Source organism: Salmo trutta, chromosome 15 (assembly GCF_901001165.1).
Source record: "Salmo trutta chromosome 15, fSalTru1.1, whole genome shotgun sequence".
NCBI classification, from domain to species: domain Eukaryota; kingdom Metazoa; phylum Chordata; class Actinopteri; order Salmoniformes; family Salmonidae; genus Salmo; species Salmo trutta.
Genome location: NC_042971.1, coordinates 63856295 through 63872564, shown reverse-complemented (window position 1 = coordinate 63872564; position 16270 = coordinate 63856295). Strand labels below are relative to the sequence as shown.

The window sequence follows — 16270 nt, the reverse complement described above, 5'->3', positions numbered from 1 at the left end:
CCGACAAGATAGAACAGCCAAAGGGGGCGGAGTTAGCCTGCAGAGTTCTGTCTTACTATCCAGGTCTGTACCCAAACAATTCAAGCTTCTACTTTTAAAAATCCACCTTTCCAGAAAAAAAGTCTCTCACCATTGCCGCTTGTTATAGACCTGCCTCAGCCCCCAGCTGTGCCCTGGACACCATATGTGAATTGATTGCCCCCCCCCATCTATCATCAGAGTTGGTACTGTTAGGTGACCTAAACTGGGATATGCGTAACACCCCGGCCGTCCTACAATCTAAGATAGATGCCCACAATCTCACACAAATTATCAAGGAACCTACCAGGTACAACCCTAAATCCGTAACCATGGGACCTAGGCTACTAGGTGACTGTGACTTATGAAGCTACAGTGGGGGAAAAAAGTATTTGATCCCCTGCTGATTTTGTACGTTTTCCCACTGACAAAGAAAGGATCAGTCTATAATTTTAATGGTAGGTTTATTTCAACAGTGAGAGACAAAATAACAACAAAAATATCCAGAAAAAAAACGCATGTCAGAAATGTTATAAATTGATTTGCATTTTAATGAGGGAAATAAGTATTTGACCCCTCTGCAAAACATGACTTAGTACTTGGTGTATGGACCAAAATTCACCCAATTTATTGTGGGAAGCTTGTGGAAGGCAACCCAAAACTTTGGACCCAAGTTAAACAATTTAAAGGCAACACTATCAAATACTAATTAAGTAAATGTAAACTTCTGACCCACTGGGAATGTGATGAAAGAATTAAAAGCTGAAATAAATAATTCTCTACTATTATTCTGACATTTCACATTCTTAAAATAAATAAATAACTGACCGAAGACAGGACATTTTTACTAGGATTAAATGTCAGGAATTGTGAAAAGCTGAGTTTAAATGTATTTGGCTAAGGTGTATGTAAACTTCCGACTTTCACTGTACATGTAGATATGGTTAAAGTGACTATGCATATATGATAAACAGAGAGTAGCAGCAGCGTAAAAGAGGGGTTGGGGTGGAGGGCACACAATACAAATAGTCCGGGTAACCATTTGACTACCTGTTCAGGAGTCTTATGGCTTGGGGGTAAAAACTGTTGAGAAGCCTTTTTGTCCTAGACTTTGTCCTACTCCGGTACCGCTTGCCATGTGATAGTAGATAGAACAGGGTCAAAGGCTAGGGTCTTTGACAATTTTTAGGGCCTTCCTCTGACACCGCCTGGTGTAGAGGTCCTGGATGGCAGGCAGCTTAGCCCCAGTGATGTACTGGGCTGTACGCACTACCCTCTGTAGTGCCTTGCGGCCTGAGGCCGAACAATTGCTGTACCAGGCAGTGATGCAACCAGTCAGGACGCTCTCGATGTTGCAGCTGTAGAACCTTTTGAGGATCTCAGGACCCATTCCAAATCTTTTTAGTTTCCTGAGGGGGAATAGGCTTTGTCGTGCCCTCTTCACGACTGTTTTGGTGTGTTTGGACCATGTTAGTTTATTGGTGATGTGGACGCCAAGGAACTTGAAGCTCTCAACCTGCTCCACTACAGCCCCGTCGATGTGAATGGGGCGTGCTCGGTGCTCCTTTTCCTGTAGTCCACAATCATCTCCTTAGTCTTGGTTACGTTGAGGGAGAGGTTGTTATTCTGGCACCACCCAGCCATGTCTCTGACATCCTCCCTATAGGCTGTCTTTTCGGTGATCAGGCCTACCACTGTTGTGTCGTCTGCAAACGTAATGATGGTGTTGGAGTCGTGCCTGGCCATGCAGTCGTGGGTGAACAGGGAGTACACACCCCTGGGGAGCTCCAGTGTTGAGGATCAGCGTGACGGATGTGTTGCTACCTACCCTCACCACCTGGGGGTGGCCCATCAGGAAGTCCAGGATCCAGTTGCAGAGGGAGGTGTTTAGTCCCAGGATCCTTAGCTTAGTGATGAGCTTTGAGGGTACTATGGTGTTGATCGCTGAGCTGTAGTCAATGAATAGCATTCTCACGTAAGTGTTCCTTTTGTCCAGGTGGGAAAGGGCAGTGTGGAGTGCAATAGAGATTGCATCATCTGTGGATCTGTTTGGGCGTTATGCAAATTGGAGTGGGTCCAGGGTTTCTGGGATAATGGTGTTGATGTGAGCCATGACCAACCTTTCAAAATACTTCATGGCTACAGACGTGAGTGCTACGGGTCTGTAGTCATTTAGTCAGGTTGCCTCCGTGTTCTTGGGCACAGGGACTATGGTGGTCTGCTTGAAACATGTTGGTATTACAGACTCAATCACGGACATGTTGAAAATGTCAGTGAAGACACCTGCCAGTTGGTCAGCACATGCCCGGAGCACACGTCCTGGTAATCCATCTGGCCCCGCAGCTTTGTGAATGTTGACCTGTTTAAAGGTCTTACTCACGTCGGCCACGGAGAGCGTGATTACACAGTCGTCCGGAACAGCTGATGCTCTCATACATGCCTCAGTGTTGCTTTCCTTGAAGCGAGCATAGAAGTGATTTAGCTTGTCTGGTAGGCTTGTGTCACTGGGCAGCTCGCGGCTGTGCATCCCCTTTGTAGCCTTACTGATATCCAAACAGAGATTCAATGAAAACAAAAATCTGAAATTGATTGATTTATCAAGATGAGTCCCCACTTTTGTCTCAAAGCAGCGCGACGGCGATGTCCCACTCAAAACGGTGCTGAAATGATCATGTTGTTGACCACTACTCGTGGATTGGATGACTGGGAGTTTCACTCAGCAACAATTTGATACATGTCTTCAATTGCATTAGCCTACTTCATTCCAATATTTTCATAATTCAGTGCTATTTATTCCCACAATCATTCGTTATGGATCTATCCAGTAGTGGTTAGAAAATAGTGTGAAGAGACAAGCAACTAACAACATTTACAACTGGCAGGAGGACGGTAAAACTTGTGCTGCCTAGTAACCATCAAGAGTTTAAGAGCGTAGAGCGTGCTAATGTCGCCTCAGCATTATGGCTACGTTACATACTTAAGCCGTAGGCAGAACTTGACCGAAATTATTACTAAGTCGTTTTGACGGAAATAAAAGTTTTGTCTTTGATACCGGGAATAACTTTCAGATATAAAGAAAAGGACGGAAAATGTTGACGGTATGGTAAAGTTGGCGAGGGAAAACATTTTAGAATGAAAGGGATACAAGATATGGAACTTTCTACAACCTACGCGGGAATGGTTCACAGAAAGTTTGTAATGGTCAACTCACTGTCCATAGTCTCATCTCTCTTCTTTAGTTCTTTGTATTTCTGGTTTCGTTCACCTGTAGGACAAAAAAAGGGAGTTGTTACTTGAGTATATAGTCTAACCGCTCTTAGAATTAGAGGTGACTTGAGGAACCCTGGAGATCTGCGAGGAATCATTGTTAGTCAATGGCTCATATTTGCACCTTTGGTTAGTTGCGAGGTTCTGGGAGGACTTTTAATAATGGTTCAATATAGCAACAGGTTCATGGAGGAACCCTGGAGGGATTTGATTTATTAGGATCCCCATTAGCCGACGACAATGGTGACAGCTAGTCTTACTGGGGTCTGACATATAAAGAAAAAGACATTGCAGACAAAATACTTTACAATTTACATACATTTAAACAACATGTAGTGTGTGTTTCTATCAGTGGAGTGGGGGCGTGGCTTAGTAGTGGCGTGGCTTTAAGAGATATTTTTTGGGGCCACCTGTTACAGTAAATGTCATTCCTTTCATCAGTTCCGTTGTATTGTCATCACATGTTAAATTAAACACTGACAGTTTCATAGCGTCAATGAGGCTAACAGAGGTTCCTCAAGAACCTATGCAAATCCTAAAGCTGGAATAGTTACCACTTTATTACTTATATGTAATCAGCAATGTTAATATTAATAATATTATATTCAAATATGTCATATGCATAAATATTAGAGGAAAACTTAAATGTAAAGTGTACAAACTTAACATGATGAACAGGAATTACATTTATGCTAATGGTTTTGCCACACCTCCAATCTGATAGGCTGCCACCACTGTAATATATTATTAAAAAAAGGTTGAAAATAGAACTCCTAGCATTCCAAAAAGGTTCAAAATAGAACCCCTAGCATTCCAAAAAGGTTCAAAATAGAACCCCTAGCATTCCAAAAAGGTTCCAGTTTGAACCTTTACACAGGGGTTCCTCTAGGACCTTCTTTTAACTGGAAAGGATTCCGGCGGTGTGGCAACCCAAAAAGGTTCTTCCAGGCACCTTTTACTTCTAAGACTGTAGAGTATATGTCTATATAAAGTAAAATGGAAGTAGTTTATTTCAAACTAATGCTAGTGGAAGGATGACCTAGTCTAGTTGATTAGTATGTTGGAGGAGTTTGGTGGAGAACAAGAGGGACACAGTAGGCCTCTTACCGTCTGGTCATGATGAGTCAGAGGATATGAGACAGAGATGAGGACAGGAAACAGTCAGAGGATATGAGACAGAGATGAGGACAGGAAACAGTCAGAGGATATGAGACAGAGATGAAGACAGGAAACAGTCAGATCAAAAGCCTTGAAGTAAAGAAGCCTGATAGAACAACACGATGCAGTGTATATTAGGACAGAGTGAACAAAAAGCATATTTAAGTTTCTACTTCCTCCCAGTATTGAGAGCTACAGTATGTATGCGTCTCAAATGGCACCCTATTCCCCATATAGTGCATGTTCACCAGGGCCCCGATGGCAATAGGGAATATGATGATCATGATGGCGCCGACAGACATGGAAGCTCTGCTTGTAGCTCCTAACCAACTTTGCAGTATTTCGGGGTTTTTTGTGTGTTATTTCTTACATTATTAGCCCAGAACGTTTTTCATGTTATTACATTCAGCTGGAAATAACTTCTGGATATCAGAGCGGCGGTAACTCACCAGCATTACGACCAGAAATACGAAAAAAAGGACTCAAGTCCTTTTGTTCACCCGACCTAGAATATCTCACAATCAAATGTCGACCGTATTAACTCCCAAGAGAGAATTCTCTTCGGTTATAGTCACAGCCGTATATATTCCCCCTCAATCCGATACCACAATGGTTCTACACTGGACTTTGTGCAAACTGGAAACCGCGTTTCCCGAGGCCACATTTATTGTAGTTGGGGATTTTAACAAAGCAAATTTGAGGAAAACGTTACCGAAGTTCTATCAACACATTGCCTGTTACTCTCCCTTCTGGGATGGCGAAAAGGCCCTCCCTTCGGGCAAATCAGATCACGACTCTGTTCTGCTCCTCCCTTCCTATAGGCAGAAACTCAAACAGGAAGTACCCGTGCTAAGGTCTATTCAACGCTGGTCTGACCAATCAGAATCCACACTTCAAGATTGTTTTGATCACGCAGATTGGAATATGTTCCGGGGTTGTCTCTGAGAATAACATTGACGTATACACGGACACGGTGACTGAGTTCATCAGGAAGTGTATAGGGGATGTTGTTCCCACTGTGACTATTAAACCCGGGAATAGATGGCAGCATTCGCGCAAAACTGAAAGCGTGAACAACCACATTTAACTAAGGCAAAGTGACTGGGAATGTGGTCGAATACAAACAGTGTAATTATTCCCTCCGTAAGGCAATCAAACAGGCAAAACTCTTGTACAGAGACAAAGTAGAGTTGCAATTCAAGGGCTCAGACACGAGACGTATGTGGCAGGGTCTACAGACAATCACGGATTACAAAGGGAAAATCAGCCACATCGCAGACACTGACGTCTTGCTCCCGGACAAGCTAAACACATTTTTGCCCGCTTGAGGATATTACAGTTCCACCGACGCGGCCCGCGAGGACTTTGGGCTCCCCTTCTCCGTGGCCGACGTGAGTACGATATTTAAACGTGTTAACCTTCGCTAGGCTGCCGGTCCAGACGGCATCCCTAGCCGCATCCTCAGAGCATGTGCAGACCAGCTGGCTGGTGTGTTTACGGACATATTCAATCTCCCTATCCCAGTCCGTTGTCCCTACCTGCTTCAAGATGTCCACCATTGTTCCTGTTCCAAAGAAAGCAAAAGATAACTGAACTAAATGACTGTCACCCCGTAGCACTCACTTCTGTCATCATTAAGTGCTTTGAGATGCTCGTTAAGGATCATATCACCTACACCTTATCTACCACCCTAGACTCACTTCAATTTGCATACTGCCCCAATAGATCAACAGACGATGCAATCGCCATCACACTGCACACTGCCCTATCCTATCTGGACAAGAGGAATACCTATGTAAGAATGCTGTTCATTAACTACAGCTCAGTATTCAACACCATAGTACCCTCCACCGCCCTGTACCACAGGGTCCTGGACATCCTGACGGGCCACCCACAGGTGGTGAATATGGGAAACAACACCTCCACTACACTGATCCTCAACACTGGGGCACCACAACATTTTCACCCATGACTGCGTGGCCACGTACGCCTCCAACTCAATCATCAAGTTTGCAGACAACACAACAGTAGTAGGCTTGATTACCAACAATGACAGGGAGGAGGTGAGGGCTCTGGCAGAGTGGTGCCAGGAAAATAACCTCTCCCTCAACGTCAACAAAACAAAGGAGCTGATCATTGTCTTCAGGAAACAACAGAGAGGGCATGCCCCATTCACATCGACAGGACCGCAGTGGAGAAGGTGGAAAGCTTCAAGATCCTTGGTGTACACATCACTGACAACCTGAAATGGACCACCCACACAGACAGTGTGGTGAAGAAGGTGCAACAGTGCCCTCTTCAACCTCAGGAGGCTCAAGAAATGTGGCTTGTCACCTAAAACCCTCACAAACTTCTACAATGTACAATTGAGAGCATCCTGTTGGGCTGTATCACCGCCTGGTACGGCAGCTGCTCCGCCCACAAACGCAGGGTTCTCCAGAGGGTGGTGCGGTCAGCCCAACACATATCACCGGGGGCAAACTACCTGCCCTCCAGGACACCTACACCACCCGATGTCACAGGAAGGCCAAAAAGATCATCAAGGACATCAACCACCCGATTCATAGCCTGTTCACCCCGCTATCATCCAGAAGGCGAGGTCAGTACAGGGGCATCAAAGCTGGGACCGAGAGACTGAAAAACAGCTTCTATCTCAAGGCCATCAGATTGTTAAATAGCCATCACTAAACGGCTTCCACCCGGTTACCCGGTTGTGAATATTTAGATACTACTGCACTGTTGGAGCTAGAAACACAAGCATTTCACTACACCCGCAATAACATCTGCTAAATATGTGTATGTGACCAATAACATTTGATTTGAAGTGTAATTTGGGACACAGCCTGTGTGGTCATTCAGGCTTTCCTTCATTAAGTGTCCTGGTGTGGGACTTCAAAAGACCTCTACCATGGACCACCAGCTATGTTGACTTCCCCTCTGGAGTATAACAATACAATAATCCAAACATCCCCATTAAAACCAGAGCAGCAGACAGACGTCTTCCAGAGAGGCGTCTACAGTATGCCCAAGTCCCAAATGGCACCCTACGTAAGTGCACTAGGTAGGGAATAGGGTGCACTAGGTAGGGAATAGGGTGACATTTGGGATGCAGGATATGTACAACCCTGGCCAGGACAGGATGCTGTAATCTATGCAGGCAAGGCGGAGGTGGACAGAGTAGTCTTGGACGGTATCCAGAGGCCTTAATGGATTTATATCCAATTCACTGAACTGATCTACAGGACAATGCTCCCATGTCTCGCCCCCTACACCTCCCTCTTTGGGCCAAGTGCCCAAAACTCTCCCATCCCATCCCAGCCCACTCCCCATCCCCCCCCACACCTCCCTCTTTGGGCCAAGTGCCCAAAACTCTCCCATCCCAGCCCACTCCCCATCCACACCACCCCAGTGCAGAGCTCTTGTATGAGACTGTGTATGTTCTAAAAATATAAAAAATGTCAAAACTCATCATTTCATTGTTCTACAGGACTATGAAAAACCCTTCAGATATAACATCTGTGACACCAGTAGAGAGATCTAATCAGTCCGTACCTTGGTGTTCCTCCATGTTATTGTCAAGCAGTCGGATCTCCTCGTTGATCAGGCTCATCTTCTCACGCATCTCAGTCAACCTGTTTATAAACGTCACAGAGTTATAAAAAACACTAATATCACTTTGGCTGACTAGGATAAAACTTTAAAAATGATCACAGAAATTACGTACTGTCTTTCCATGCTTGCTGTTTCTTGGTTGTCTTCTTTTACCTTGAGAGCAAAAACAAGGCGACATTTTGAAGCATATGAGAGAGTTGAGGGCATTCACAACACACAGATTCAACTTACGTGACCTTAAATATACACCTCTTTACCAAACTTCTCCACTCCCTCATCCCCCCAAAAATGACATTGATGATTGTGACATCAGAGCAGTATTTAGTAATAATTTGGTGGGACAGCCTGTCCCTCTCCTCACCCGTTTAAACAGCCTGTCCCTCTCCTCACCCGTTTAAACAGCCTGTCCCTCTCCTCACCTGTTTAAACAGCCTGTCCCTCTCCTCACCCGTTTAAACAGCCTGTCCCTCTCCTCACCCTCTCCTCACCCGTTTAAATAGGTTGTCCCTCTCCTCACCCTTTTAAACAGCCTGTCCCTCTCCTCACCCTCTCCTCACCTGTTTAAACAGCCTGTCCCTCTCCTCACCTGTTTAAACAGCCTGTCCCTCTCCTCACCCTCTCCTCACCCGTTTAAACAGCCTGTCCCTCTCCTCACCCGTTTAAACAGCCTGTCCCTCTCCTCACCCGTTTAAACAGCCTGTCCCTCTCCTCACCCGTTTAAACAGCCTGTCCCTCTCCTCACCTGTTTAAACAGCCTGTCCCTCTCCTCACCCGTTTAAACAGCTTGTCCCTCTCCTCACCTGTTTAAACAGCCTGTCCCTCTCCTCACCCTCTCCTCACCCGTTTAAATAGCCTGTCCCTCTCCTCACCCGTTTAAACAGCCTGTCCCTCTCCTCACCCGTTTAAACAGCCTGTCCCTCTCCTCACCCTCTCCTCGCCCGTTTAAACAGCCTGTCCCTCTCCTCACCCTCTCCTCACCCGTTTAAACAGCCTGTCCCTCTCCTCACCCTCTCCTCACCCGTTTAAACAGCCTGTCCCTCTCCTCACCCTTTTAAACAGCCTGTCCCTCTCCTCACCCTCTCCTCACCCGTTTAAACAGCCTGTCCCTCTCCTCACCCGTTTAAACAGCCAGTCCCTCTCCTCACCTGTTTAAACAGCCTGTCCCTCTCCTCACCCGTTTAAACAGCCTGTCCCTCTCCTCACCCGTTTAAACAGCCTGTCCCTCTCCTCACCCTCTCCTCACCCGTTTAAACAGCCTGTCCCTCTCCTCACCCTCTCCTCACCCGTTTAAACAGCCTGTCCCTCTCCTCACCCGTTTAAACAGCCTGTCCCTCTCCTCACCCGTTTAAACAGCCTGTCCCTCTCCTCACCTGTTTAAACAGCCTGTCCCTCTCCTCACCTGTTTAAACAGCCTGTCCCTCTCCTCACCCGTTTAAACAGCTTGTCCCTCTCCTCACCTGTTTAAACAGCCTGTCCCTCTCCTCACCCGTTTAAACAGCCTGTCCCTCTCCTCACCTGTTTAAACAGCCTGTCCCTCTCCTCACCTGTTTAAACAGCCTGTCCCTCTCCTCACCTGTTTAAACAGCCTGTCCCTCTCCTCCTGGGGCGATCCCATGCTCTTGTCCTCTGCCACCATGGCATCCCTCTTCAGCTCCAGCTCCTGAAGCTTCTCATGTAGTAACACGGCTTCCTGTTTCACCTGGGAGTGATACAGCTCCTACAGACATCACACAGGACAGAGGGAACAGAAGGGATGGAGTCGGTGTGGATGGACGGGCCTAACTACCTGTTTAGTGGACGGCTCTGACTCCCTCTATGGGACCAGTGACATCTACCCTGGTTTAATACGACCACGATGACAATAGACTAAAAGGTTTGTCTGACTAAAATAAACATTTTGGGGTTTTCAGGAAATGTATGAACATGATTATTAGATACAGTACCCAATCTATAACCATTAAAACATGCTCTTCAAACCTTGATTTGATCATTGGTCAATATAATGGATATGATTCAGCCCATGAGTGAGCGAGCTTGTTGATTCAGCCCATGAGTGAGCGAGCTTGTTGATTCAGCCCATGAGTGAGCGAGCTTGTTGATTCAGCCCATGAGTGAGCGAGCTTGTTGATTCAGCCCATGAGTGAGCGAGCTTGTTGATTCAGCCCATGAGTGAGCGAGCTTGTTGATTCAGCCCATGAGTGAGCGAGCTTGTTGATTCAGCCCATGAGTGAGCGAGCTTGTTGATTCAGCCCATGAGTGAGCGAGCTTGTTGATTCAGCCCATGAGTGAGCGAGCTTGTTGATTCAGCCCATGAGTGAGCGAGCTTGTTGATTCAGCCCATGAGTGAGCGAGCTTGTTGATTCAGCCCATGAGTGAGCGAGCTTGTTGATTCAGCCCATGAGTGAATGAGCTTGTTGATTCATGTTGATTCAGCCCATGAGTGAGCGAGCTTGTTGATTCAGCCCATGAGTGAATGAGCTTGTTGATTCATGTTGATTCAGCCCATGAGTGAGCGAGCTTGTTGATTCAGCCCATGAGTGAATGAGCTTGTTGATTCATGTTGATTCAGCCCATGAGTGAGCGAGCTTGTTGATTCAGCCCATGAGTGAATGAGCTTGTTGATTCATGTTGATTCAGCCCATGAGTGAGCGAGCTTGTTGATTCAGCCCATGAGTGAATGAGCTTGTTGATTCTGCCCATGAGTGAGCGAGCTTGTTGATTCTGCCCATGAAGACACACAGCAGTGAATAACATAGCAATAACATAGCTATCAGTAGCGTCAAAGCTGGGGGGGGGGGGGGGGGGGGGGTTGAGGTGAGGAGGAGGATAATTAAAGATACTGTTTGAAGGGAATAGGGTGCCATTTGGGATGCACCCTACCACTCACTGCTTCAAACGTCTCCTTCCGTGTTATGAGGGTATCCAGCTCTTCCTGACGACCATCCAGCTCCTGAGAGAAAGACACACAGGACAACATTAGTCCTTGATACTGACACCTGTTTAGCACGAGGCCGTCTGTCGTTGTTATCTATACGGCCAGCAGGGGCTGAGTCATGCAGCTTTACTTACTAACAGTTATCACTTGGCATCAAGGACTGCTGTCTGATGGGGGAGCTACTGCTGTCTGATGGGGTAGCTACTGCTGTCTGATGGGGGAGCTACTGCTGTCTGATGGGGGAGCTACTGCTGTCTGATGAGGGAGCTACTGCTGTCTGATGGGGGAGCTACTGCTGTCTGATGGGGGAGCTACTGCTGTCTGATGGGGGAGCTACTGCTGTCTGATGGGGGAGCTACTGCTGTCTGATGGGGGAGCTACTGCTGTCTGATGGGGGAGCTACTGCTGTCTGATGGGGGAGCTACTGCTGTCTGATGGGGGAGCTACTGCTGTCTGATGGGGGAGCTACTGCTGTCTGATGGGGGAGCTACTGCTGTCTGATGGGGCTGCTACTGCTGTCTGATGGGGTAGCTACTGCTGTCTGATTGGGTAGCTACTGTTGTCTGATGGGGCGGCTACTGCTGTCTGATGGGTTGGCCACTGCTGTCTGACGGGGCGGCTACTGCTGTCTGATGGGGGGCTACTGCTGTCTGACGGGGCGGCTACTGCTGCCTGATGGGGTGGCTACTGCTGTCTGACGGGGCGGCTACTGCTGTCTGATGGGGTAGCTACAGAAAAAAAGCAGGCATTGAATATCCTTTGAGCATGGTGAATTACACTTTGGGTGGTGTATCAATACACCCAGTCACTGAAAAGATACAGGCGTCCATCCTAACTCAGCTGCTGGAAAGGAAACCGCACAGGGATTTCACCATGAGGCCAATGGTGACTTTAAAACAGTTACAGAGTTTAATGGCTGTGATAGGAGAAAACTGAGGATGGATCAACAACATTACAGTTACTCCACAATACTAACCTAAATGACAAAGTGAAAAGAAGGAAGCCACTACAGAATAAAAATATTCCCAAACATGCATCCTGTTTGGCACTAAAATAAAACAAACAAATGTGACAAAGAAATTAATACAACGCATTATGTTTGGGGAAAATCCAAAACAACACATCACTGAGTACCACTCCTCATATTTTCAAGCATGGTGGTGGCTGCATCATGTTATGGGTATGCCTGTCATCGGCAAGGACTAGGGAGTTTTTTAGGATACAAATAAATGGAATACAGCTAAGCACAGGCAAAATCCTAGAGGAAAACCTGGTTCAGTCTGCTTTCCACCAGACACTGGGAGATGAATTCACCTTTCAGCAGGACAATAACCTAAAACACAAGGTCAAATCTACACTGGAGTTGCTTACCAAGAAGACAGTGAATGTTCCTGAGTGGCTTAGTTACAGTTTTGACTTAAATCTGTTTGAAAATCTATGGCTAGACTTGAAGATGGCTATCTAGCAATAATCAACAACCAACTTGACAGAGCTTGACTTTTTTGACATTAAAGGTGAAAATATTGTACAATACAGGTGTGCAAAGCTCTTAGAGCGAAAGACTTACAGCTGTAATCGCTGACAAAGGGAATTCTAACATGTGTTGACTCAGGGGTGTGAATACTTAGGTGAATGATATATTTCTGTATTTCATTTTCAATAAATTTGCAAAAATGTCTATGGGGTATTGTGGATATATGGGTAAGAATTTTTTGGGTGAATAAATTCAGGCTGTAACAACAAAATGTGGAACAAGTCAAGGGGGAACAAGTCAAGGGGGAACAAGTCAATGGGGAACAAGTCAAGGGGGAACAAGTCAAGGGGGAACAAGTCAAGGGGTGTGAATACTTTCTAAAAGGCATCTCATTTATAAGATCTAAAACACCAAACTGATCCTGAATCAGCTCTGACCTGTAGCAGCTCGTCGTTGTTGGCCTTCATGGCAGCGTACTGGTCCTGTTTCTCTGGAGACATCTTTTTGATGATGTCATCAGCGGCCTGCTTCTCCCTCTCCATCTCCTCCTCCACCGCTCGGATCATCTCTTCCTTCCTGTAGAAACCAGAGGTAGGATAACGTCTTCCTTCCTATAGAAACCAGAGGTAGGATAACGTCTACCTTCCTATAGAAACCAGAGGTAGGATAACGTCTTCCTATAGAAACCAGAGGTAGGATAACGTCTTCCTTCCTATAGAAACCAGAGGTAGGATAACGTCTTCCTTCCTGTAGAAACCAGAGGTAGGATAACGTCTTCCTTCCTATAGAAACCAGAGGTAGGATAACGTCTTCCTTCCCGTAGAAACCAGAGGAAGGATAACGTCTTCCTTCCCGTAGAAACCAGAGGAAGGATAACGTCTTCCTTCCCGTAGAAACCAAAGGTAGGATAACGTCTTCCTTCCCGTAGAAACCAGAGGTAGGATAACGTCTTCCTTCCTATAGAAACCAGAGGTAGGATAACGTCTTTCTTCCTGTAGAAACCAGAGGTAGGATAACGTCCTCCATCCTGTAGAAACCAGAGGTAGGATGCGGTCTTCCTTCCTGTAGAAACCAGAGGTAGGATAACGTCTTCCTTCCTGTAGAAAGCAGAGGAAGGATAACGTCTTACTTCCTGTAGAAACCAGAGGTAGGATAACGTCTTCCTTCCTGTAGAAACCAGAGGTAGGATAATCTCCTTCCTGTAGAAACCAGAGGATGGATAACGTCTTCCTATAGAAACCAGAGGTAGGATCATCTCCTTCCTGTATAAACCAGAGGTAGGATAACGTCTTCCTTCCTGTAGAAACCAGAGGAAGGATAACGTCTTCCTGTAGAAACCAGAGGAAGGATAACGTCTTCCTGTAGAAACCAGAGGTAGGATAACGTCTTCCTTCCTGTAGAAACCAGAGGTAGGATAACGTCTTCCTTCCTGTAGAAACCAGAGGTAGGATCATCTCCTTCCTGTAGAAACCAGAGGATGGATAACGTCTTCCTATAGAAACCAGAGGTAGGATCATCTCCTTCCTGTAGAAACCAGAGGTAGGATAACGTCTTCCTTCCTGTAGAAACCAGAGGAAGGATAACGTCTTCCTGTAGAAACCAGAGGAAGGATAACGTCTTCCTGTAGAAACCAGAGGTAGGATAACGTCTTCCTTCCTGTAGAAACCAGAGGTAGGATAACGTCTTCCTTCCTGTAGAAACCAGAGGTAGGATAACGTCTTCCTTCCTGTAGAAACCAGAGGAAGGATAACGTCTTCCTTCCTGTAGAAACCAGAGGTAGGATAACGTCTTCCTTCCTGTAGAAACCAGAGGTAGGATCATCTCCTTCCTGTAGAAACCAGAGGATGGATAACGTCTTCCTATAGAAACCAGAGGTAGGATCATCTCCTTCCTGTAGAAACCAGAGGTAGGATAACGTCTTCCTTCCTGTAGAAACCAGAGGAAGGATAACGTCTTCCTGTAGAAACCAGAGGAAGGATAACGTCTTCCTGTAGAAACCAGAGGTAGGATAACGTCTTCCTTCCTGTAGAAACCAGAGGTAGGATAACGTCTTCCTTCCTGTAGAAACCAGAGGAAGGATAACGTCTTCCTTCCTATAGAAACCAGAGGAAGGATAACGTCTACCTTCCTCCAGGTCAAACATAGTGGAGGTCAGGGGTCTCCAACAGGTCAAACATAGTGGAGGTCAGGGGTCTCCAACAGGTCAAACATAGTGGAGTTCACTAAGGACCAGGGAAGAGTTGACAACATAGTGTACTACTTTCTCTTGTACACTATGTTGTCAACTCTTCCCCTGGTCCTTAGTGAACAAGAGAAAGTAGTGCACTATGTTGTCAACTCTTCCCCTGGTCCTTAGTGAACAAGAGAAAGTAGTGCACTAAGGACCAGGGGAGGAGTTGACAACATAGTACATGTCACGTCCTGACCAGTATAAGGGGTTATTTGTTATTGTAGTTTGGTCAGGACGTGGCAGGGGGTGTTTGTTTTATGTGGTTCAGGGTGTGTTTTGTGTATGTGTTTAGGTAGAGGGGTATTTGATTTATTAGTCCGGGGTTTGTTAGTCATTGTTCTATGTTAGTATATTTCTATGTTCTATGTTTAGTTAATTGGGGTTGGACCTTCAATTGGAGGCAGCTGGTTATTGTTGCCTCTGATTGAGGGTCCTATAATTAGGAGTTTGTTTTTCATGGGATTTTGTGGGAGATTGTTCTTGTTTAGCTGTTTGCCTGACAAAACTGTCCAGTTCGTTTTGTTTCGTATACGTTTACGTGTTTTCCTTCTTCACCAAATAAAAAGATGAGTGTACATTTTCCCGCTGCGTCTTCCCTACGACACCCGTGACAGTACACTACTTTATCTTGTATACCAAGGACCCAGGGAAGAGTTGCAGGGGAGAAGAGAAGAGGAGAATGTTCCGATTTGAAAGCTAGAAAATGAGTTGCTCACGACATGTTACATTTTATTTTTAAAGTAGTTCTCATGTTAGAAAAGGTTAGAGACCCCTGGTGTAGATCGTCTAAGGTTTTGTCATATTAAATAAATATTTGAGTACTTACTCTCGTCTTTCTGTGAATATGACATCCATACTTTGAGCCTCTCGGTCGTTCTGTGCTTTCAACTACACAAACAGAGTATGGCAAACAGTCAGGGTTAGGACTGAACTAAACGTATCCTATCTTGGAGATAATTCACATATAAAACAGTTTGCTAAATGATTCAAAATGTAGTCACCATATTGAAGTCATTTATTACTTCCTCCATCTCAGTGTTGGTGTTCAACTTGTCTACTAGCTGAAATTAAAAAAGGGTAACAGCAGTGTTTAGTACATCCTAATGTAATCCACATAACCTCATCAACTCATAGTTAATAATAACATCATATCGTCTTCATCAATAGACCTGTGTGTCCCTTTACCATGTTGTAATCTGCCAGCTGTCCCTGTAGATCTTTCAGTTCACCAGCAAGTCCTTCTGCTCTGCAGGGGATAAAACAACAGGACCATTAAAGACCATCCATATAAACCTTGGATGATGAGAACATGAGAACCAAAAAGGGGCGTCTCTGAGTTGTCAATACAAAACAAACCAAGGCCTATTGGTGCATTGTGTATTTCCTAGCTGATGACCTTACCTTTTCTCATAGGAGAGGTACACAGAGTTCTCCTGATTGAAGGTGTCAATCTCCTTCTGCAGTTTGCTGGTCTCTGTCGTCAGTTCATTGATCTTACTCCTGTTGAGGCACATAGAAGACCATGATGGCACTTGACGATACAGTATACAACACGTTGGTTCTATACGTTCTCTTC

General features: G+C 45.6%; 1 protein-coding gene across 1 annotated transcript in view; it reads right to left on the bottom strand.

The window, feature by feature from the left end:
* Positions 1–16270, bottom strand: part of ift74 (intraflagellar transport 74) — a 48964-nt gene that overhangs the window by 26264 nt on the left and 6430 nt on the right. Inside the window, exons 5-14 of the mRNA XM_029692481.1 lie at positions 16096–16194; positions 15880–15940; positions 15696–15755; positions 15521–15582; positions 12902–13040; positions 10943–11005; positions 9629–9772; positions 8168–8208; positions 7996–8075; positions 3230–3283 (exon numbers count right to left, since the gene is read on the bottom strand). Of these exons, the coding sequence (XP_029548341.1) occupies positions 3230–3283; positions 7996–8075; positions 8168–8208; positions 9629–9772; positions 10943–11005; positions 12902–13040; positions 15521–15582; positions 15696–15755; positions 15880–15940; positions 16096–16194 (803 nt within the window). The remainder of the gene's footprint in view (positions 1–3229; positions 3284–7995; positions 8076–8167; positions 8209–9628; positions 9773–10942; positions 11006–12901; positions 13041–15520; positions 15583–15695; positions 15756–15879; positions 15941–16095; positions 16195–16270) is intronic.